Source organism: Rhinolophus ferrumequinum, chromosome 5 (genome assembly GCF_004115265.2).
Source record: "Rhinolophus ferrumequinum isolate MPI-CBG mRhiFer1 chromosome 5, mRhiFer1_v1.p, whole genome shotgun sequence".
NCBI classification, from domain to species: Eukaryota; Metazoa; Chordata; class Mammalia; order Chiroptera; family Rhinolophidae; genus Rhinolophus; species Rhinolophus ferrumequinum.
In genome coordinates, this window is record NC_046288.1 from 55,668,744 (window position 1) to 55,694,095 (window position 25,352).

At 35.5% G+C, this 25,352-nt stretch overlaps 2 protein-coding genes across 2 annotated transcripts in view; one reads left to right on the plus strand and one right to left on the minus strand.

The window, feature by feature from the left end:
- Window positions 1-1,066: 1,066 nt before the first annotated feature.
- Window positions 1,067-20,503, minus strand: INTS12 (integrator complex subunit 12). Its single transcript, XM_033106802.1, has 7 exons — window positions 20,391-20,503; window positions 16,006-16,170; window positions 12,328-12,480; window positions 10,413-10,600; window positions 9,451-9,610; window positions 5,724-5,870; window positions 1,067-2,806 (listed from the first exon to the last, which is right to left on the minus strand). Exons 2-7 carry the CDS (start codon window positions 16,159-16,161, stop codon window positions 2,222-2,224), a joined length of 1,389 nt encoding a protein of 462 aa, XP_032962693.1. The 5' UTR covers window positions 16,162-16,170; window positions 20,391-20,503; the 3' UTR covers window positions 1,067-2,221.
- A 123-nt stretch (window positions 20,504-20,626) lies between these two features.
- GSTCD (glutathione S-transferase C-terminal domain containing) overlaps window positions 20,627-25,352 on the plus strand; it is a 110,925-nt gene continuing 106,199 nt past the window's right edge. The window contains exon 1 of the mRNA XM_033105289.1: window positions 20,627-20,758. The gene's annotated coding sequence lies outside the window, so the exon portion shown is untranslated. The remainder of the gene's footprint in view (window positions 20,759-25,352) is intronic.

Genomic DNA, 25,352 nt, shown 5'->3' on the forward strand with positions numbered 1-25,352 from the left:
AACCAATAAATATTTATTGAGAGCTGCAATGGGAATACCATGGTGTGCAAGACAAACAAGATCCTTACCCTTAATACAATTTAAGGTCTAGTAGGAAAAAAAAATTATACATAACAAATTAAATGGTAAAAACTATTAATATAAAGCTGGCCACTTCATCACAGGCTCGATTAAAAAGCCTTGTAGCTCACTTAGTGATATAAAAAAATCAAGGGCTAAGAGCTACTTGAAGACAATTAAACTCTAATGTCAAATACACCTCTATAAAAATACCAAACTGAGTTATAAATTACTAGATGTATGCATCCTTATACATATGTGCAGATTCTAAATATATATTTATATACACATATAATCTATACAAAGAGCCATGTTCAACGAAAGATAAATTACTTCTTAAACAAGTCTTAAAAGTCATCTTTGAAGTACTGTAGAAATTAAAATAATTGATTCTCTTCTCAAGTCTGTCCAGCACATATATTCTATGATGGGATAAAATTTTCCATTTCAAGTGCCAATGTACAAACTGTGTGTTACTATTTTAATTTCTTGCGGGTACTGAGGTTACATTAAATGTTATAGTTGTTGAGCTGAGCTTGTGTCAGGTCATTTTGTCCAGTTGAGTCCAAACTGGTCCCGGGACTATAAACAGATAATGATGGCTATATATGTTTTTTTGGTCTTTTGATCCTAAAGTGGATTTCAGGTTGATGCCAAATTGATGTTTAATCAACAGAAATATGCTTCTCAAAACAAAAACATCTGTAGGCAGATTGTAAACATGTAAATAGATGTTTACTTCTCTTTGTAAGTTAACGGGATTATCTCAGTCTTGAATTCTAATTTACTATGAATAATTAAGTCCCATTATTTAACAGTGGTTTAAAGTAATCTTTCCTTAGAAAAAGACCAAGATTAATTTAAAAAGATTTATCTTCACAGAAATCATTTCTCAATATATTTTAGAATAATGACATTATACAAATCTAACGATTAAAGAAAGGATTTGAGATTAGAGTCTATTTAGTAGCACACATCAAAGCTGAAGGAACAAGGCTGCTCACAGTCTAGTGAACGTGGGAATTTATTGGACTTCCAGTTTCTGAGTGAAATGAGATATTCACAAAGTACCAAATGGCTGCTGCATTTTGCTGTGAGTAATAAACTGTTTCTCTGATCCAGAAAGTCTCATGTCTTCTGTCAGAATATGTATGTAAAACAATAGCAGGCTCATTTGCTAGCTTGAAAGAAAGGCAACACCTCAGACCCTTCAAACTTTTTGACCTAACAATGTACATATACATACTTCTAAACAATCTCAAGAATTATATAAGAGCTTCTTTTATACAAAGTTAATTAAAATTAGATAAACTACTATAACATTTTTGGGCAATACAAATAAACCAGCCTTATTTTTCATGGCATAGGAAGAAGCTATCAGTACGTAAACAGAAATTTTGCATCCACAGACTCTTGGATTGGTTATTTTTCTCAAGAATTCTCAGGAAACTGTATAACCCCAGGATAAATCAAATTCAACCTTTATTAAGTATATACTATGTGCATATGTTACATTGGCAATGTAAGGAAAAGTGGGCAATGTGAGAAAAAATATTGCTTTAAAAGGGCATGGTAGTTCACAGTCTATTGGAAGACATAAATAATTGATATGAGGTGATAAAAAAGGGTAAAGATATAATAATAGGGGTGTCAGAAATCAATTATTAAATTTTGAGAAAGGGGAGATGAAACACTTCGGGGGAAGGGCGAATCAATTGAAATGAGGTGGGGACTGACACTAGACATCCAGAATATTGGGAGGAAAGTAGAAAACTTTATAATGGGTTATCCCTGCCACCTGGTAAGGTGACTTATTCAGCAGGATCGATTCTTAGGGCTTAGTTAGAAGACAAACTATTGCTTTTTTTGTTTGTTTTTTAATTCACATATGCTACCAATCTTCTGGGATTCTAGAAGTTGTCATCAAGAATTAGTCATTCTAATCAATTTCACACACTATGGAAATTGTTAAAATAAAACTTAAACAGATTTAAAAAAAGATTTCCAAGTTTTGCTAAACATTATGTAGCATTTTAACGTAAGAAATAATAGAAATTTCATTATGAAGATTTTTATTAAACTATAGTATATTACAGTTTATGTCCTAATAATAAGATTTTAATCTTTAGGGCAATGTGATATAAAAACCTACTTGGCCACATTACTTCTTGAGTTTCTTTTGGGCAGCTTTCTTCTTGACCATCTGTAATCGCTTCATAGCATTGAGCTGTGATTCTTGTGAAGTTGGACCTTTGAGGGATGTCGAGGGAGAACTGCTCGATTCTGAAGTGGTTTTGCTGGTGGTACTTCCACTAGGGCCTGAAGTTCCGCTATTTCCATTCCCACTTAGTTGGCTGCTGCTTCCTGGAACTAAACTACTTGGACTAGGAAGACCTGCTTTGCTAACATTGTCACAACTAACTGAACGACTAAGGCTAGTTTTGCCCAAAGTTAGAGGTGGAGGTGGTTTCAACGGCACAGTAGGTGAGGTGTTGTTACTGGAACCTATTTTGGGACCTATTCCACCTTTGGATGATGTGGCCAGACTAGTCAAACCCACGGGCTTCTGGTTAGCTGATGAGGTAGCAGGCTTCCCGCTATTGTTTTGGGTTGTTGAACTCAATTTTGCAGTTGATGGACCAGCAGAAGAAGTTTTGGCTCCAAAAGCTGCCCATCCAGTTAGACCACTAGTTCCTGAAGAGGAAACACTGGTACTAGAGGAATTTCCTGATATAACTGCAGATGTCTAAAGAAAAAAGAGAGAAAAATTACATTAGAGCCAAGTACAATTAACACCTAATATAATATTTTGAAATATATAAAAATTTAATTTTTGGACTTTTTATACAAAAGTAATGACTTGGGAAATTTAAATCACACCACCAAAATTAAGTTCTTATGAAACTGATCTGAAAAAACACATACAACAAAACTTATCCATAGTGCTACCATTTCCAAAGCAGAAATTTTGGGATGCCAAATTCTTGTTCTAATGATTCCAAAACAGAAATAAGGAATTTCTTTTTAAGAATTGCTTTTGAATTCAGTTATAAGCCATATCAGAAAATCAGATTTGATGCTTTAACTTGTCCTCAACCAAAATAGTATTATCTAGCTCAGTAAGACATCTAATTTTTTAGACTTTGCTCCAAATGACTTGTGGGTAATTTAAAAAATAGAATTCACTCGTAATTGACAAAAATGTTCAGACTCAGGATATTTAGGAGAGGTCTGAGATAAAGAGGTTATTCAGTTAATAATTATTTATTCAATGAATGTATGAGATTCTGAACCCATTTAAAAAAAAAAAAGTTCCCCTCAAAGTTTGAGCAATTAGCTCCTGCACTGCAAACTATACACTGATATGCAATGGTAACGACAGGGACTTGTACAAGTCAGGTGATATAGTAAAAAGGTCTCATGACTTTATTTTCACAAATTTGTCCATGTTTCCTTTGAAACTATCACACAAGGGATCCCTGCTTCTGTATAAAAGATTTTATAAACTGCCTCATAAGCTGCAGTTACATTTTGGGTAGGTCTGACTCACTTCACTCTTAGATGTATTTCTTAAAGTTTAACACTTTGATTTCTCCAATTAACTTCCTTGGCCAGTCAAAAGCTAACCGTGATACTAATGTCACTATATAAATAAATATTGCTTTTATTCACCCAAGAATAAAAATTTTTCACCTTCACATTTAGCAAATATATATTTTGTTCAAATTAAGTATGAATTGAACTTCTCTTTGGCACTCTTTCTATCTTCATATTCTTAAGAAGATTCACAAAAGTGTTAAATTCACATATAGGTCAAAGATAAAGCATTACAAACAGTATCTTACTTAAAAATATGGTAGTTATCATGCCTAAAATATATCCAATTATATTTTAGAACTGAACTCTGAAAGAGTTCATAGAAAAACATTTTAGTTTTTACAAAGTAGCCTTTGATACTGTCTGCATGTAAATATTTTTAACCAATGTGAAAAGTAATCAAAATAGAGTACTCTGAGATCTTTATTTTTTAAGAGGAGTCCAGATTTTTGTTCAGATATTGTGAAAATGATAGCTTGTTTTTTTTAATAACAATAACATCATCATATAGTAACTATGTCATAAGGTTACCCAGAGAAGATAAACTACATAAATTATAAATTCCTAGAAGAATGCATACAGGTAATGAGAAAAAGTTAGTCAAAGAAGCAAAAGGACACAGGTGTAGTAAACTTTTAATTTTCAGTTATGAAAGATCTAATTTTTTTTCCCTTTTCCTTCTATTAAACATAAAACAGTCTGCCATATGGCTAAATGATTTTTCAACAGACTTCACAAAAGAAAATCCATCTGAAGTAATTAAAAAGACCAACACTTATGAAGTATGAGAAAGCAAGTCCTGTGTGTATGGCGTTTTATTTTAATGGCTTTCTGTTACGGGTATTGTTTTCAACAGAATGACAGATGGCTTATAATACTAACAGGACACTCAAAAGTAAAATAACACAAACAATGGAGAACAAGTATTTCTTACTACTTTAGTGTAGCAAATAAATTTCTCAGCTGTTTTTAACTATAAATGTTTCCTTGCCAATATCCTACTTAGAAAGCCATTTGCTTTTTATATAAGAATGGGAAGAATTTTTTCTCATGGTAAAAATTTATCCGTGTTTATCATAAAAACACCAAAAGCTTTTAAGCAGAGCAAGCACGACAGCCAAAGCCTTAATTTATTTTTGTAAAATGATTTCATGTTGGATTTCCAAAAATAAACTTATGCAGTTAACAAGTAATTATAAAAATATACCTAAAAGTGACTTAAATATAGAATACAACAACTCTAATTACTTTCAATAAGTTATTTTTACTTTTATTCCATTTCACCAAGTTTCTATATGACAAATCAATAATGGATATCCCTTGGATATCAACTCTTCACCCCAATGTTCTTGATCTTTGCTACTTATAGTCACTGGGACAAAGTAAGATTTTTAGAATATTCTGGGGTCAACCTTTGAGAATTTGGTGTTAATATTTTTTCTTCCACCTTTAGTACTGTGCTTAAAATTGGAATGTGTAACTCAGTACAAACATTTTTTGTTATACAATTATATTAGAAAAATATTTTATTCCGTATCTAAATGCCAGGACATTAACAATAATGTAGTGTGAAATTAAGGATGCAAACTTAGGAATGCGAAAGGTGATATTCTCACTAGATAATCTGGCCCCTTAGTGTAAGAGGCAGGGACCAAGAAAGTCTGTGACAATAAAAGGAAAAAAAAATTAGACAAAGTAAGAAAACTTCTTCAGCGGCCAACAAGTAGGGAAAAAAGAGCTACAAGGTCAATCAGCACAAGTAAGGGGAGTAGCAAAACTGTTTCTACTGAGCGCAGAGGGATTTAGAATATAGAGCAAATTCCTGATGGAGAGAAGTGTCTGACTACAGCAGAGTGGGAACGTATGGCATCATGGAGTGCTCCCTAAGACAGTTCCTAACTGGGATAAAAAGAGAAATGGCAAGCCTAAAGTTAATAGTAATGCAATCTTAATTTCCAACATACAGCCATTTAGTATATAAAATTCCTCATTAATTTTTCCAGGTAATTATTGTTTAGTCAACTAAATTAAAAGCCAATTTTAGGTAGAAATAAAATGTACTGTACCTTGACTTCCGTTCTCTTAAATGCCAGAAAAGTAGTCTCTTGTTTGAGTTTAGTGTCTGGTTTCTTCACCAGCGGATCTTTGACAGCGGGAGCTACAGAAACAACTGTGGGGGCGGGTTTCTGTGGTGGTTTCTGCGTCTTTTGAGCCTGTTAAAAAAAAAAAAAAAAATCAATGTTAAGATTAAATTAGCTACAAAATCTGAGTGGAATGCGTAAAAAAGACAATAAAAATATCTATCACATTACTTATCATTGAGTTGAAATATAATTAAACATTTAAAAATACTGTGATGACACAAACTATAGTCTTGGACAAATTATTTTTATCATTATATTAATGCTTTTATTCATTTTATTAGTTTCTAAATAGTAAAAATAATATGGTGCTTTAGAAATCATGCAGATTAGGGTTGATTAAATACCATTTTAACAAGACAAACCAAACTGTTTTTTTAAGAAAAGGAAAATCACAAACTATTTGTAACCAGTTAGTTTCACTAGTAACTAAGTACATTTATTTTTTGTTATGGTTGGGCAAAGACTTAGGAGTTTTCTTCTTGGGGTTCAGGCATAAGTCTCTAAGTGAGAGTGAGTTAAAAGGTAGTTCAGATCAGTTGTATGGTTTTAAATACTGAAGGGGGAGAAAAAGACATTAGTGATAAATGATGAAGCTTTTTGAGGTTTTTTCCACACTGCAGAACTAGGCACAATGAATTCTTAAAGAGAGTTCACAAATACAAATTTCTGTTATTAAAGAGGAATTTACATCCACTATTCCTTTACAAGTATATATAGTTTTAATTTGACCAATAATTATTATTTTCTTATTTTATAACTAGGTACTTTACTAAATTCTCTTACAAACTGTAATCAATTTTCAGTTTATTCATTAGTGCTTTCCAGGTTATAATCATAACTATATAAATAATATAATGCAGTATTTGAGAGCATAGTTTTCGGAGTCAAACAGAAATTGGATTAAAACTCAGCTCAACTGCTTCCCTAACTATGTTACCGCAGTCAGACAGAATATGTAAATCTCTGAAAGACTCATTCTCTTCATCTACAAAATGGGGGTAATACCATCTGTTTCAAATATGGGTTATGAGGATGAATTACAATTATGTAAGAGTTTAGCAGTGTCTGAGTGTCTGGAATATGTTGAGTGCTGACATAATAGTTACTATTTATTCATCATCATTATTTACAAAGGATAAGAAAAGTGAACCTGGAAGAATCCATTCATACTGAATGGAGAAAGATGCTCCCAGCCATTCCACTGTCTTTGACAATCCTAATAAGGCCAAACAAGACTATGCCAAACAACATTTATTAATAATTTGTTCCCATTTCTGGAAGTTTGATTACAGACTGTTTTATTCTGTTTGGACCTTCTTGTGGAATCTTCTTGTGCTATGGTTTGCAATAGTATATACAATTTCGGTTCTTAAGTTTTAATTCATCCCATTTTTTTATATTATATACTTGCCACATGAAAGTACACATACTTTCAAATATCATTTATAAAGCAACATTCAGATCAAGAATATTATTAAACATGCTGGAAGTTTATCTGTGGTAAAATAGCAAGAAAGGAGGGCCATCTTACACTCTACTACAAAAACCATGTTTTGAGAATGCAAGCCTTAGAGTAAATAAAAAAATACATCATTCCGTAATGACGGCTTTCCATCTTACACTTATCTACTATTCCAGAGGTTAGATTTTGAAGACCTACCTAACTGGTATGCTTTAGCACATGAAGATTCATTAAAATGAAGGCCAGAAAGGACCTCTGCCTAGGAGATCATGTTTAGGTCTTCTGCTTTCTGTTTCACCTAGCCATCTTAGAAGTTGAGTAAGAAATACGGAGAACCCTTTGTCCTTTGTGGGTAATACTAGTTTAGGGAACTAGGGTATTATCACTGACTCGGTGTTGCTCAATAAAGGCACTATAAGTTTTCATTGGGTGACTGTCTCATCCACTACAGAATGTAGGAAATTTCCCACACAGGGCAATAATTGCCAGGAAGGCAGCAATCACAAACAACACATATTTCTAAATGCTGCTGAGTAGGTATGTGTTATTACCTTAGAGTGAGAGACAATGCAATAAGTCATAGAGTCTTTTACCTAGTGCTGGGGCAAAACCCATTACCCAGTGTAGAGAACATTATAAAACTGAAGAATGACCTTGGACCTTGCCACACACTATCATAACATTCCAATCTAGGTCTTCCTATAGACAAGTAATAGACAAGAAATGAGACTGATAGAATAGGGTAAAATGAAGAGATATAAAGGTGTAAAGGGTGTTTTCTAGTTCAGGCAATTGGGGGAAAAACTGAGTAGAGAAGATAACAATTTTAATTTTAAAGATGTTGAACTTAAAATATCTGTAGGATATCTGGCCAAAATTCACTCCACAAAGAGAGTTAGAACTATAAATATAGATTTGCTGTAAACTAAGTCACAAAAATGCGGGAGAAAAAACTTAGGAGAAAACAGTGCTTACTTTATTAACAGACTTGTAATGAAATAATAATAACAAAACATTGAATATACTGAAGAAAGACAGGTTATTTGTTTTGACTATTACTGATCTTAGTGATTACTTCTGTCAATGCCCTGAATGCACTAAATTGCTCACCCATAACCATTTTGGTTAAGGTCCTGAAGGGCGACTAGTTTAAATATTACACAAAATCAAAAGCAGACTGAGCAGAAAAAGTTGTACTTTGTCAGTCACAGAAATCTCCAGCTAAAAACAGAAAGTGTACCTACTACTGAATTTTTACTACTTTTCATAGGAATACAAACATTTCTTATTTCTGATTTAACTGACTAAAAAGTAAAGTAGATATCTTGACTTTTCACTTTTAATTAAGTACTTCTGACTTTAAAAAGATAGATTTGGTCAGAAAAATGTATGTGGAAATTCATTTGATTAGCAGACATGAGAACTCTTCCATCAGGAGTCCCTAATCTAAGGCAGGGGAGCAGGGATGGGGGAATCAGACAAGTCACTGAAATAAGTAACAACTTGATTTCTTTAAAAGGAAAATGACGAAGTTCATTTATCTACTTTTTAAATGAAGAAAAGGTAGAAAACCATGCAGTGTGACAAACGAAACCATGTTTCAGTATGATACTGAAGGCAGCTGTGTTAGTGAGCAGTAAACAGAACAAGCGCACTGGGTAAATGGTCACTCGAAGACAATGAGAAGGACAGACTGAGGAACAGAGAAACACAGGTAGAAGGACAGAGATGCACGTATAAATACTGCCTTTGTATGACTGTAAATTTGGTGGGTTAAACTTTGGAGTAGGCATTTTCAGTATTTCCTTACCAGACTCACCAAAGGCTGGCACTTTGCATCTCACCACTTCCCACAGTGCATTATAGTATTTTTAAATGTTTAGAAATACACTGACATACGAGTAAGAAATACTCATATTTTGTGGGTCTCCAATCCTTTTCTTTTTAAATATTAGAATAAGCTAAAAGCTGAACAGAGAAAAACCATATAACATAGTCTGGTCTTTAGGCCTAGATGCATAAATCTCACATATACAGTATAGTAACAAACATTTAAATAATTAACTTACACGATTTTTTGCAGTATCTTAATAATTCAAATTTTCATTTTGAAATTTTCATTTCAAAAACACATATCAACAAAAATATTGACAGAGACTGTTTAAAACAGAGAAAAATGATTCCTACCATTCTTTTCATTTGTCTGGTACATCGGGCACAATACCACACAAGGCGAGGGTCATTCACCTCCTTGTCTGTCACCTGGGGCTTATGGCAATCTTGATGGTAGAGATTATGGCACTCCTGACATTCTACTAATTGATTACCAGATGCCACTGTCATTTGCCTAAGAAAATATACCATTAAACATTGCACTTACATGAATGCATGCAACAATTTAAAGCCATTATAGGGATGATCTGATAAAGTCTGATATATAAAAGAGGGAAAACCCCCAGAAAACCAAAAAACAAATGAACAAACCCCAACATGTAGCCTGTACAAACACTTCATTTCTTTTAAATCTTATGTTCCATTAATAAATATATAAGGTGTCTTAATAATTAAATTTGGCTATATTCTCCTTGTCAATTCTCATTGTAATTCTTTTTCGTTCTCTCAGAAGGTAGTAGACTTGGCTAATTCTCTAACAGTTTCATAACTGTTCAATGTACCTCTGTTCGATTCCTTTATATTTGTTACCTACATGTTGTACTATCCTCTTCATTAATATATGAGTTGCATACAGGTGGGAACTGGACCTGATTATCTACATGCAGTGCCTAGCACATCACGGTGCAAGCACAGGGTGTACCAATAAATAAATGTCTTATCAATTGAATGGAATGTAGTAATATGTGTATCAAAAAAGTATAAATTCCAAAAAGCAATCACTACAACCTTAGACTATTATAATCACAACAGATTAAAGATGCAACAGTCAGGAAGATAAAATATTTGACAATTTTCAAGAGGTTACATTGTCATATGGGCAATTCATAGGGAATAATCTACTTATCACCTACTCACCTACAAATAATAAAAATGAAATAAAAAACACCCAACAATTGGTCTGACCTTTTTTTTTTGTTTTCAGTTGTTTGCTCTTTACGAAGAAACAAAAGAATCTGTGGTAAGGTACAACTTACCTGCAAACAACACAGGCCAAGCCCATCTCCATGGCAAAATCATCAGCACTCGTCTCCTCAAAACTGGAAAGGTCAGCCATAGCTAAATCCTTGCTGGTTTGGACAGTAATGGGAGAGGACCGTGTCTCTGGTTTCTCCAATCTAGGTTTCTTTGGAATATCCACTCCTTCAGTGATGTCTGATTTTGTCTATAAAAAGCACCAATCGGAAAGAACATGTTATAATAAACTTGAAATTACCAGATATAAGATGGACAGTGTGCAATGATGAAGGCCACTTCACAGATATTTTCACATAGTTAGGGACAGATGTACACAGTAAAGATCTGTAGATCTATAATGAATTTCTAATTAGTATATTAAAAGAAACCAGCAAGGTAGAAATAAATAAATCAGAACAGTTTAGCATGCATCTGTATTTCTCTTTATACTCCTTTATACATTAAAGAATTCTGGAAGTCCGATGGATGTATTTATATTCCTCCTTTTTACCTTTCATCAGATGCTTTGAATTGAGAAGCCACAGCACTAATAGGGCTATTTTTTTTTTTTTTAAGGAGGGTGCAACTCACAGTGGCCCATGTGGAGATCAAACCAGCAACCTTGGTGTTACTAGCACCACGCTCTAAACAACTGAGCTAACCAGCCACCCCAAAGCTATTTTTAAAGGCTATTTTTTATTTTAAATATTTTAAATTATGAACTACTGATATTTAAAATATATTGAAAAGAAGTAAATAATGAACTATCTACCAGTCATCCACACTTAACACATTGCCATTATTTGCTTCAAAGTAAATTCTGCCTCCTGTCTTTAAGATATAAATGTTACAGATACAGAGAATTTGGAATTCTTATACTTTATTGGTGAAAGTATAAATTTAACATATCCACTTTGGATAATAATTTACCTAGGAATGTTGATGTTATACCTATCCTATTACGTCCACTTACAGGTATACATCCTATAGAAACTACCACCATGTGTGCGAAGAGATGTGTAAAGCAGTTTGTTGAAGTTCTATTATAATAAAAAAAAAAGGAGAAATAAGCTAATTGCTCATTGGTTGGGGAATGGATAATCTGGTTTATTCATAGGATGAATATTATATGGTAGCTGAAAGAAATACTCAGATCTACAGGTATCAACATGGATGAATTACCCATGGATTGGAGAAAATGTTATTAAAGGATGGAGATATGTATATATATATATATATCTCCATATATATACATATATATACACACACATACACGTTTATACATATAGTATAATAGCATTTATATAAATTTAAAAGCACAGAAAGCAGATATAAGTTATAAAGCAGATATAAAGCAGTTTATGAAATGCTAATATTTAGAAAAAAATATGAAAACATATGGAACTTATATACCCCATCTTGAGGGTAGGACTTATTAAAAATTTTTTAAAATACAGTCATTACTAGGTACTAAAATATTAAAAATTAAAAATATGCTGAAATCATTGAAAATAGACAACCCAAGAACTGTTTGTAGCCCTGTTAAGGTATACACCATTCTGGACCAAATTTCATGTTTAGTCATTTATACCTTTATTCTTTATTTTTCCTTTATTCTTTATTCTTTCCTATGTTTTCTTTTTAACAACTGTTCCATCTGGAGTATTTGAGTTACAGATTAAAGCTTGCACTTGAAATCAGTATACCCCCTAGGGCTCAAATATTTGTTGACAACAACTTCAGTAAATGGTTAAAAAAATGTTTTAAATTTTACTCATTTTTCAAAAAATCAACATCTACAATTACCAAAATATATTAACCAAACAACTATTATGTACTTTTACCCACTATTATATAAAAGTAAGCACAAAACACTTTCTGCCTATAAAGGGATGATTTATTTAACGTTTTTACTAGATCAAAATAAACTCTTACTTTATCAGCAGGTCTCTTTTCAGCTTCCTTCTTTACCTTTTCAGTTGTGAGAACCTTGCCATTATTATTGCCAGAAGGAAGACTGGATGATGTTTTGGGCTCTTGCTTAATGGGAACAGTTTTTGTGCTTGCAATTTTGGGTGGCTCTACATCCTAAAAGGTGAAATAAAAAGACACTCGTAATTAAATATTAAGACCATTTAACATCATAAAAAAGCTATCATAAAGTTAAACAATTTTCAGTTAAAAATTAAGATACCATGTTATGACCAATGTAATGTTCTTTTCTTTAAACAGCTTTATTGAGAAATAACGGATATACTGCACCAATTTAAAGTATAAAATTTGGTTAAGTTTCACCATATCGCTTCACACCTGTGAAACTATCACTATAATCAATATCATTATTCCCTGAAGTTTTCTTGTGGACCTTTGTAATCACTCTTAGAAATATACATCCTAGAGAAATTATGCCTCAGACATTCTCAGACAACCACTGATCTGCTTTCTGTAACTATGGATTAGTTTGCATTTTCTGAAATTCATGTAAGTGAAATCATACAGTACGTGCTGTTTTTTGTCTGGCTTCTTTCACTCAGCATACTCGTATTTATTTTGAAATTCATCTATCCTGTTGAGTGTACCAACAATCATTCCTTATACTGCTGAATAGTAGTCCACTGTAGTCCAGTCGTCCACAATTTGTTTATCCATTTACCTACTGATGGACATTTTGGGTTGCATGAAGTTTGGGGCTATTACAAACAAAGCTGTTACGAACATTCATGTGCAAGTCTGTGTGCGGACATATGCTTTCATTTCTCTAGCATAAATGTCTTGGAGTGGGATGGTTGAGCCATGTGGTAGGTGTATGTTAACTTTTTAAGCAACGGACAAACCATGTTCCCAAGTGGTATGCCATTTTACGTTTCCCAGGGGTAGGGGAGAGTACCAGTTCCTTCACATCCTCACCAATACTTGGGATGGCTAATCTTTTTAATTTTAGACATTCTAACAGGTATATTATTGCAAATTTAATCTACATTTTCCTAATGACTAATGATGTTGAGCATATTTCCCAAGGGCTTACTTGCCATACATATATCTTATTTTGGTAAAGCGTTAAAATTTTTTGCCCATTTTTAAAAATGGAGTTGTTTATTTTATTACTGAGTCTATGGAGTTCTTCATAGATTCTGGATACAAGTTCTTTATCAGATACATGATTCGCAAATATTCTCTCTCAGTCAGTAGCTTGCCTTTTCATTCTGTTTTAAACTTCTGATCCTTGTTCTTATGTTAAGGCTTTGCTGATATATAAATTTTTTATCTATTGTTGTTAACAATATAAAAAGTTGATGCATATCGTAGCTCCTTGGAATTGCCTCCCCACCAACGGAGGGTATTTCCCTACTATTCTAAACAAAACATTTGAGTGCGATCTATTTTTCTATAATACATAAAAGTTTAAAAATATAAATGAGCATGCTACAAATCATATTCAGAATAGAGGTGACTTTGAGGAGGAAGAGAAGGGGAAGGTATGAGAAATGGGCTTTAGACTTACTGGTAGCAGGGCTTGATTTACTGTTGTGCTGTTTGTCTAGACTGGGAGTTGGCGAACTGAGGCATGTAGGCCAAATGTGGCCTACTGCATATTTTTACAAATAAAGTTATGTTAGAACACAGCAATACTCACTCATTTATGTATTATCTATGGCTGCCTTCATGCTATCATGGCAGAATTAGATAATTGTGACAAAGACCACTTTGGCCCACAAAACCTAAAATATTTACTATTTGACTCTTTTCAGAAAGTTTGGTGACCACTCATGTAGACTTATGAAAGTAATGGAGAAAATGTTAATAAAGCAGATTAAACTTAACAGTGTATTGTGTCAGCAACATAAAAACATAGAGGACAGTTTTTGCAGTATTTGGAAACTACTAACTAATTCAGCAAAGAAGTTGTTCAAGGCATCAATGGATGAGTTAAATTCTAACTTCATTATTTCACATTTGACTAACTGATGTAAATGAAAATATCAACCAATTTTTATGTTGGAACTACACTTAAAGAGCCAGGGGCTGGCATTTATAAGCAAACCACTGCCTCTGGGTGGCTCCTGTGCTTGCTAAAGTTCGAAAAACACAGGTATAAATTATTCTCACACAATTCTAAAGATGGAAATGTTCAGCTGAAGGCTAAAATTAAATGAACCTGTGCTTTTTAAATGCCCCTCAGAGTATTTTCTTTAAAGGAGTAAGAAAGGTAACTTCCAGTTAGAAACTTAAGGGCAGCAGGTTTTTTAATCACAATAAATTTTTCATGTACTTTCATAGATGAACTTCCTTTTGTTTTAGAATCTCAAGATACTGCTTCTTTAGTAATAATAGGTTTTTCCTACTTGGACAATACCAATACTTAGAGTAGAAAGAATTTGGTAGTGTGTTTTGTAGAGTTGCATTAATTTGGTTAATTTGAACTCATTGAACCTACCATAATGAGAATAGTAGAAAAAATGAGGTCACAATGGCTCCACTGTTCAAAAGACAACAAAAAGTGTTGAGAGTACTAGAGCTACTGTTAAAAGAAGGCTGGGGGGCAAAATACCACTGTTTACTTGGATGCTGAGTCTGACACTTGGTCCTGTCTGCAGCTTGAGAGTCTGGATCACACTGAGCCGGTCATACATGCAGTTCTGTCCCTCTATTTTCAGTTTGGAATCTAGGTCTACAGGCCTGAATGACTTGAAGTTTTAGGGCCAGAGCTTAAGAAAGGTTTGAAAGAATGTCTTAGAAGGTATTTGAGAATGTAATGAGAGCTGTCATTCACTAAACGCCTACTGTATACCAGATAGATACTACACTGGGTGACTTGTATACTTTATCTCTTTTAATTTTCACAAGGTAGTTCTTATTATCCCCATTTTATGAACAGAGAAACAGAATCTGGGTGAAATTAAGCTGCTATGTACCTCAGTTTACTTTTTGCAAAATGAAGGAAATAAATAAGACCAATTTCAAAAAGATTGTTATCACAATTAAAATTCATTATATTCAGGCGCCACTCAGAAAAGTACCTGAGACACAGTAAATGTTCAGGATATGTTATCTATTACCATACAACTAGTAAGAGGTAAGCTGGGATTTAAAACAGGTGAGTTTGATTCCAAGTTGTCTAGTCTCTTCACATAAAGCTGCTTGGTCACTTTGTTATTATCAGGATTGGAACTACGCAGTTCTCATAGTTTATCCATATTTCCCTTTTCCCTTAAATTATCCTATATACATTCAATTCACTTCATTGCAAAATCTCTGTCCTTCTACATCATGATTATTTTTACCCCCAAAACATTGAAAGTAATTACAAGCAGTGGTTTCATTCAGCAGCTTTGAAAAACATTCTGATCATAAAGAATTTGAAATTAAAATATATTGTAAACAAGTGGGTTTCTATACACATAAAGTGGTACAGAATATCTCCCACACTCTGCTAACTATGTAGTGTAACAGTTCTCTAAAAGCTTGACGTAAGAAAATTAAAGAATATAGTTTCTTCATGCCACAGAAAAGATTATTTTGGCAGAGAGGCTGTTTTGAGATGGTCTAAATGTTAACACTGTATTACTACAGGCCTTACAAAATTCCCTCCAAGTTTTTTACTCATGTAGATACCTTTTGAGATGGACGGTAACTTGAATCAATGCCCCGAGCCAAAGATTCATCAAGTAACGCTTTTAGCTTTTCAGCAGAATCCTTACTCTTTGAATGTAAGAAGCCTAGTGCTTTCAAAAAAATGGGATCGAGTTCCAAGTTTACAGTAGCAGCCATTGCAAACACCTGAAGGAAAAAAAAAGGGGTAATTTAGAGACAAAGAGCAAAGTTTGGCTGTATTTTGTTTATAACAAATAGTGCTGTGCACAGGATACAAAATTCAAAATATCCAAATGGTTATTACAGATAAATTTACTTCCTATCACTGACAGGCATTACCTCGCTCTTTTCCCCTGAAGCAAGAGTGCTTTCAGTTTTCTGTACATCCAAATCCAAGTCTTAAGTCCAGGTAAGTTCCTCCCTACCACAGAGCCTCCTCCTAACTCCATTTTAAAATACACACTTACAGTTTAGTACCCATGAACTTGATGTGCTTAGGTCAAGTTTACTATATATTAAAATGTCTTCTCTCAAAATTATTTCCACGGCAGAAAAAAGATGATTTAGTGTGGGCGATAGGGTATCACAGGAGGGCAATGGTTAGAGGATGCACTAGTGATGAGCCGTAGAAAAGATTTCAGGTGCACAATTCTGTAATATATCATCTATATCTCACATTGCGTGCTCACCACCCAGAGTCAGTTCTCTTTCCATCACCATATATTAGACCCCATTTACCCTCTTCTAGAGCCCCACTCCCCCCTCCCTCCTTACCCTCTGGTAACCCCTAAACTATTGTCTACGTCTATGAATTTTTGTTCTTTCAGTTGTTTGTTGGGTTCCTTTGTTGTTTTCGGTTTATATCCCACATATCAGTGAAATCATATGCTTTTTAAATTTTTCTGTCTGACTTATTTCACTTAGCATTATAATCTCAAGATCCATCCATATTGTCACAAATGGTCCTATTTCATCGTTTCTTACCACCGAATAGTATTCCTCCATGTATATATACCACAACTTCTTTATCCATTCATCTATCGAAGGACATTTTGGTTGTTTCCATGTCTTGGCCACCGTAAATAAAGCTGCAATGAACACTGGAGCACATATGTCTTTATGGATAAATGTTTTCAGATTTTTTGGGTATACCCAGGAGAGGGATTGCCAACAACTCAATATAAACTTTTCACATTGTTACATCATTTTACATAACTTTCTGCCAAGCTCTCTCTACTGGGTGATGGTCTTTTATGTTTACTGTGTGTTTACTTTCTCACAGAATACTCCATTACAATAGAAAGTTTGTTTTTTTGTTCACTGATGCTTTCTCAGTACGCACGTTAATGACACAGACTGGGCATTCATAAAGATGTATGGAGTGAAGGAATTCCCACGTATAATTCCCTTATACTTAGACAATGCGGAAAATTAGTCAAGTTCATAAAAGCAATAAAAATAAATAAAAATAAAAAAATATTTTCACTTCTCACTATCCAAAGGTTAAAGAACAAGATTTTTAACAAGGTCTCTAATGCCCTACATGATCTGGTAATACATGTAAAGCAGTTACAACAGTTCCTGGCACAGAGTATATACTCATTAAATGTTACCTAGTGTTTCGCGCTATTCCCACTCTCTTTGTTGTAGCTGCATGAAATTATTTCAAGTCTTTCAACATATCTTTCTTACCTCAGCATTTTAGTAGAAAATGTCCCATTCCTCATCTTATTCATTCTTCAAGTCTCATTTTCTTTCTGCACATATTCTTACTATTATATGGTCCCAAAACATCCTTATTTGTAACACACTTATTTGTAATAGTTACTGCACTGTTAACTAAGTAAACAGTATCTGTCTTTCTCACTAGAATGTACATTTCTAGAATGAGGGCCAGCAATGGATTGGTCTTACTTACTGCTGTGACCATGTGTCTAGCACCGTGCCTGGCAGATAGTACGTACTATATAAATGTCCGCCAAGTGAATACATGTTATCTACTTCCCTTTTCTAAGAACCTTCTCCTCCTTAAGTTCTATCACATTCAGCTTTTCTGTTTTTCCTCATATCTCTGACTATCGTTTCTTTGGCTCATCTTCTCATCACTGTTGTTCTTGGTATTGCTCAAGTATCTGCCCTTGTCTATCGTCATTAGTTGTGGTGCCAATTTCTTCCCAGGTAATCTGATGTATATCACGTTTTCAACTATCATCTCTAGGCAGATAGTTTCACGTTTATCCCCACTCTCATCTCTCTTAAACTCGAATCCCACATACTTGCTTAATAGACACATCGGCCTGATTGCCCTAATAGTATCTCAAGTTAAATTATGACTAAAATTGAGATTATGAATATCTTCCCCAAAAGTTCCCTGTCCTATAACTTTTTTAAAATAAATGACACAACTCTCTATTAGTCAGGTCTAGAGCCGACATCTATCCCTCACTGAGTCCTCCTCTATTCCTTATATACAAACTATCAGCAGGCCTTTCCTGTGAATTGTGGCTCTGGAACATTGCTCACATTTACACCGTTTTTCACCTCTACTGCTACTATTCAAGTTGAGATCTTTGTGAGCTTTTTCATACTATAGCAATAATCTATTTTAACACTGTTGACTGGAACACCATTGCCATATTAATGCTCCTGTAACACATTTTTCTTTTCCTTTTTAAATGTTCTTCCTCAAAAATTAAGGCTTCCCACTGCCTTCAAAATAAAGCCCAATCTCTCGGCCTGGATTTTAAGAAGATTCATCAACTGGCACAAAAATTGTAATTCTTCATCTTGATTTTCCTCACAGCAGAGCCATTAGCTGGCTTTGCCCCGTCTACTTATTTATTTTTTTCTCTGTCTGAGAAGCTTTTTAAACCATTTTTTAGATTTCCAACTCCGATCAAGGCCTAGTTCAAACATTACTTCTCAGGAGGATTCTACTCACAGCTGGTATGTCCTTTCCCACCCCAAATACTACTAATAATCTTTTCCTCCTAGGATGTCTTGTAGTGCTTTCTCAAGGTACTGGGGACTTTCTACCTTGAACCATACATATTTTTTTTATTTTTATTTTGCACAAGTATTATATACCCTATAAAAGTCTTAAGTATTTTATGGGCAGGGTCTATATTTATCTTTTTGCCTATCACTATGTTACTTTGCAAAGAACCACAAAATAATGGCTATAAAATTATTAAGCAATCAAAGTATAATGGCCTTTTCTCTTCTACATAATTTTAACCACTTCCAAAGCCCTTTCACAAAAAGCAACAGAAAAGCAATTCAAATCTATCATTGCCCCACCTTCCATCCCACCCCCAAATCCCTAAACATAAAAAAAAAAAAAAAAAAAGGAAACCGAAAACAGGTCTTTCATGACCAGGGACCTGTACAATGTTCCTATCTGCAAAGCATGCTTCCCAATCCTTCATCTGGTTAAAATTCATTAATCCCACTGAATTGTAAACTCCATGAGAGCAGGGGCTTTTTTTTTTTTTAAATTCACAGGTATATACCTAGAGTTTGGAACTGGATGGGTATTCAAACATATTTATTGAGGTTTTTGTTGAAATAACACTTTCTAGGGCTTTTGAGATTCTCCAACCTAAATTGGGTCTTCATATATAAATATATGCTTTCCCCTAGATCCTGTTTTCCACCCTACGTGCCAATCTTAAAAGAAGCCCAAAGTTGATCATCTGCATGTGCAGGACATGAAGGAAATATTGCACGCAGAGTGCAATATTAGGGCTGTCACCTCATAACGGCTCTAGTAAGCTTTGCCTTTTATGTCTTTGCAAGCTCTTGCAATGCTTTCTAATAAGCATCCTTTTAAAGATGCTGCTCTTTTCATTCCTCCACTTAGATGTTGGCCTGGGCTATATTGATACCCTAGGGACTCGTCTGGAAACGCAGGGGAGGCAGAAGGACCCCGATTCTAAAACAACGAAATGTCAGAGAACCTGAAAAGCGACAGCAGACTAAGCAGACAGCGACTAAGAAAAGGAATTCCCATCCTTTGATCAAAGCCTGACACACCGTAGGCCTAGCACGGGGGATGCTCCTTGAGAGGGAGCCCGAGAGAAGCTGAGACAGGAAAGAGCGAGCTGTACAGAGAAGTCGCCAAAACCTTCTCAGGAAGGTCCGAGACAGGGATCTCAGGACCTAGCCCCTGGGACTGTGTCCTCCGTCCGAGTGCCCCAGCTCGCAACACCCTCGGAGGACGCAGAGACCTCAATGAAAGGGAAGAGCGGTCAGCCTGGGGCGCGGGATCGCCCGCAAATTACGAGGTTTCCCCATAAGGGCTGAGGAAACTAAGACCCCACGGAACTATTCTCCCACCACATCCCTCGCGGAGGTCTCGAGCCTCCCAGAGGCGGCTGGGAGGAGGGTCGCTCGTCACAACTCACCGCTCCGCCCCGCTACTCCGTAGGTTCCCGTAGCCCCTTCCGAACCGGTCCCGGCACCAGTCCGCTCTGAGAGGTTCCCGCAGCAGAGTCGTGGGGGAAAACTTTCTCTGCGCCACGGTCGGAAGTGACGTAACCCCCTCTGCTTCCGGTCCGCCGGATTATGAATGACGGCCGGCGCGGCTCTTTCTCGGACGAGTTGTCTGTTGTTTCTCTGCCAGTCTGGTAGCCAGTGGTCCGCTGGCGAAGACTCCAGAAGCGGCCTCGGAATCCGGGCTCTAGCGGGACGGGAAGGCGCGGGCGGCCCGTGTCGCCGATGCGAACACGCACCCTCACCCTCCCTGCTTGGCCGCGTCTCTGCGACCAGGTAAAGAGGGCGCTGGGGCCGCCGGCTCCACAGTCCCCGCAACCCCCAAGGCTACTCTTTGCATCCAGGGGAAACAGGACTGACGATGCAGGGATAGGACAGAGGCGTGGAATTAGGGTCCTGATCTCTCTCCGGCCCCTCTTTGGCCACAGCTTCTGAGGGTGCAGGTAGAGGGCCCGGGGCCCCTTAGTTTCCCAGGGCCAATCCCCAGTGGCTTCCTCTGCTGATGGGGGCAACGGAGCAGCTTCTAGTTGTAGGAGTAAGTGGGGGATCGTTTGCGGTTTGCTGCTAAGACCTCTTGGATCACGCTTTAACTTTTTCGTTTTCTTTTTGGCACTTAGTTTTCCATTTCAGCCCTTCCTGATTAGAGAAAGCAGTTCTATGTGCATACAGTTTTAACAGTTGCTCCAAAGGACTTGCTTCAGTTTGGGCTATTTGCTTCTGTCGCACCATCAGTGAGTGTTTCACTTCGGTTTTCAACTTCTGTAGAAAGTTTGAGTTTAACTTGCATTAGAATTGCTTTGGGTTCAGAAACGTTTACTAATACACGTACTTTCCATCCCAGCTCTATACCTGGTTTTGGGATTAGATGACATTTTTTTTTCTCTTATTCTTAATGCCAGGATCTCTTAATGCCAAGATCCCATTCCCTGTCGTAAGTTCTTGAATGTCAAGGAAATGCCAGCAGTTAATAGGAATATATCTTGTGCTAAATTATTGATAAAGAAGGTAGAGTACTACTTTTGTGAGCTTATCTATAGAAAGTATTTAAAGGAGAAAATGCAAAAGCTGGCAAGAACTACTGATGTGACCATTTTAAACGTGTAAACATGATCATTTAAATATTGTAAAAATAAATTGTTATAAATACAATGGAGTGATTTTCTGTCATATTTAATAAATCAAAACATTAAACTATGCGAGTTTTTTTTTTTAACTTCTTGGTGGGGAATATACACTACTGAGGATTGCCTTAGGCGTACTCATCATTTGAAATTGTGTTTGAGTTATACCTGAAGGCATCATTTTAATAGGTCTCACTTAAAAAATAAGTTTGTGAAAAAATCAGTGAGATTTGAGAACCTTTTTAGCAATTCTTTTGTTATTCGTTTTACACTTTTACTACTTGTTTCCCTCCTTTAAACAAAGCTCAAACTTCTGTAGTGAGCCTATCAAGATTTTTTTTAAACCTGTGTTTACTTTGTAGCTTTTGTATCACCTGTGATTTGAAATAATAAATACTGAGTATCTGCTTGGCCTTTCAAACAGCAACAATTTAGCAGACCTTGAAACTTAAATTCTGACGCCAGTCAACTGAAATATCCGTGTTACACACAGTTCTTTAGTGTATGTTGTTTTTATCTTCAAGTATTCAAAGTAGCTTACTGAATTTTGTTATAATTAGTACATGAAATGCAATGATTTAAACCACTTAACATCATAACAAGCACAGGTATTGTTTGCTGTGGGGATTCAGTAATTTTATTTCAGGCTTGCTGATGTTTCTAACATGTTAGCACTTCATTTTGTGAATCCCTGTTAATTATGAGGTCAGGCTTAGCTACGAGCATTATGATTCTAGGGCAACAGATGAATCCCTGATTCTCCAGAGAGAAGATGAGACACTTCTCTTATGACTAAGGTTACAGTAAGCTTTTTACTTTTAAGCATTTTTCCCACTACTTGCCCAGATAAGAAAACAGCTAATTTTAATTATAGTAATGTAATGAGCACAGAAATACCTCAGTTCTTTTTCTCTTTGCTTTGTTAACTGTCAGTATTAAAGTAGTTAGCTGCTGTCTAACTCTGTAGGGGCAGGGTATTTTTGTGTCTTTTTTTTTTTTTTTAATCTTTATTGTAAGAAAATAGAGTGAGCTTTGCTACCAAATAGTGTTATTTTGTGAAATGTATAAAACACAAGCTAAGTTCTAATATCCATAATGTTGAGCATTTGATATAGTAGGGAACTTAAATGGGTTTAAATTTAAGTTCTAATCTCTAAGAAAAATAAGAGTCTATAATTTTTCCTTACCTGTAAACTGTTCAGCTATTTATTTTGTACAATATAAGCAGTTGATATGCATGCGAACTTAGGGATTCACATTTATTTCTACCATTTTGTGTCTCCCTGGATTTCAGCCTCAGTAACAGATTTTTTTTCAGTGTTTGGGGGGAATATCTTTTCCATTCAACATGAACTCGTTACCTTTCCAGAAAAGAAGTTTGGCAATATAAAGCATAATTTGGGGCTTCCCATCAAAATTTGTGCATTTTAAGAGTGCCAATGGATAGGGAATTTGGGGATACATTATAAATGAATGATAATAATAGCAAATTTTTATTTAGGGGCTTATGAATGTAATAGGCATTGTTCTGTTCTTATAGCACACTACATGGTAAATACTGTTATTATTGTCCCCATTTTATAAATGGGAAACTAAGGCACAGAAAAGTTTTCTATTGCTACAAAATCTCAGGACCAGGATTTGAATGTGGATAGTTAGCTCCAGAGTCTAGGCTCTTATTCGCTACTTTATAATTCTTGGTATATTAATATTCTACTTGCTAAGTAAGTATACAGAATCTAGTTAGATTCCTAGTTCTCTTGTGTGAATATCGATATACATAAAAACATCTATGCTTGCTTTACTTACCTGTTTCGATGGGATTCTATTTATTCTTTTTCCAGTTCAGCTCACAGAAGTGATCTCTTTTCTTCATTTTAATTTACACATAGATGGCTCTTAAAATAGATTTATTCATCTGGAAGAGAAAGAATGGTTTCAAGAAGATTGGGGTTCATGTACCAAGACTACAGTTCTCAATGGTACTCTCATTACAGTGATTACTGATACTCATTTATGTACATTCAGTTATTTATTCATTGGGGATGTAATGTCAGGTAATAAGTGCCAAAAAGTAAAAGAAGCAGGATAAGGGGCCAGTGACTGATGGGAGTGCTTTTTCAATTCAGGTTGTCAGGAGAGGCTGCTCTGAGTTAATATTCAGAGACCTCAATGAATGAAGGAGCAAACCATGTGAATATCTTGAAGAAGAACATTCTATGCAGAGGGGACAGCAAGTACAAAAATTCTCAAGTGGAAGTATCCCTGGCATCTTCCAAGAACAGCAAAAGAACTGGCTGGAGAGGAGTGAGCAAGAGGCAGGAGGGGTAGGAGGTCAGAAAAGAAGACAGCTGGGGTCACGTTACGTCTCATAGGCCATAATAGGAAATTTTGATTTTCTCCTACGGTATGTGTGCTGGGAGCCATTGGATGGTTGTGAACAGGGGGTATGATCTGATTTATGTTTTTAAAGGATCACCCTGACTTGTTGAAGCATTGACTGTTGTGTGAAGGGTGGAGGAAAATAGTTAATAGGCTTTTGCAGTGGTCTTTGTAAGAGCTGATGATGACTTAGGTTAAGGTGAAGGTGATAGTCATAGAGATGCCAAGATGTTGGATTTAGCATATATTTCAAAGTTAGAAATAGGTTATGAGAGAGAAGAAAAGACTTCGGAGTTACAGGCCTGAGCATCTGACTGTGTGGTGTTGCCATTTTGCCAAAAAGTGGACTATAAAGGGAAGAGGAACGGGTTTAGAAAAATGTCCACATTGAGATGTCAAGTATGATACAGAATTCAGAAGTTCTGGAGAAAGGACGTGGAAGAGATAAATGTAAGAATCATAGATGATATTTAAACCTATGGCACTAGAGATCACTTAGAACAAAGCTATTATATTGTTGAGTTGTTGGGTCATGAAATCAACTTAGTGAGTATTAACTAGTATTAAAAACAAGAAGAAAGAAAAAGCAACAAGTGAACAATATTGGATATATCCCATGCAGTGGGGTTGTTTTTTTTTTTTATATTTCTTTCATTTTTGTTTTATTCAATATATAATGAGTTGCATTATAAAACATTTTTTATTGTGTGGCATGATCAAAATTTTGAAAGCCAGTGCTCAAAGGAGTGAATGTAGATGGAGAATAGGGTCAAGCAATGAGCCAAGGGTCACTAAGAGGTCCGAGAAGGATCCAGTAATGGAAAACAGAAAGGAACTCTCAAAGCACTTCATCCAATGCTGAGATGGTCAAATACCCCTGCCTTTAGAACAGAGGTTTTTATCAAGGATTACTAGGACCAGCACAATTGCTTAGAAGACCATAATTTCTGATGATTTTCACTTTGGTGAAATTGTGTGTTATGTGCTATTGAGTCAGCTCTGACTCCTGGTGACCCTATGAATGAGTGACATCCATCATGTCCTGTCCAACAGCACCACTCAGCTCCTGGAGACTCAGGCCTATGGCTTCTTTTATAGAGTCAATCCCTATTATATTTGGTCTTCCTCTTTTCCTGCTGCCTTCTACTTTCCCGAGCGTTATTATCTTTTCCAAAGAACTGTGTCTAATGCAGGGCCGCTTCAGTTTTACCACTTTTACCTCCAGAGATGTTTCAAGCTTAATTTGCTCTAGGACCCACCTGTTCATCTTCCTGGCAGTCCTGGGTATCTGTGGAGCTCTCCTCCAACACCATATTTCCAATGAATCCTCCCCTCGCCCCCATCCACCTTCTTTACTGTCCAACTTTCACA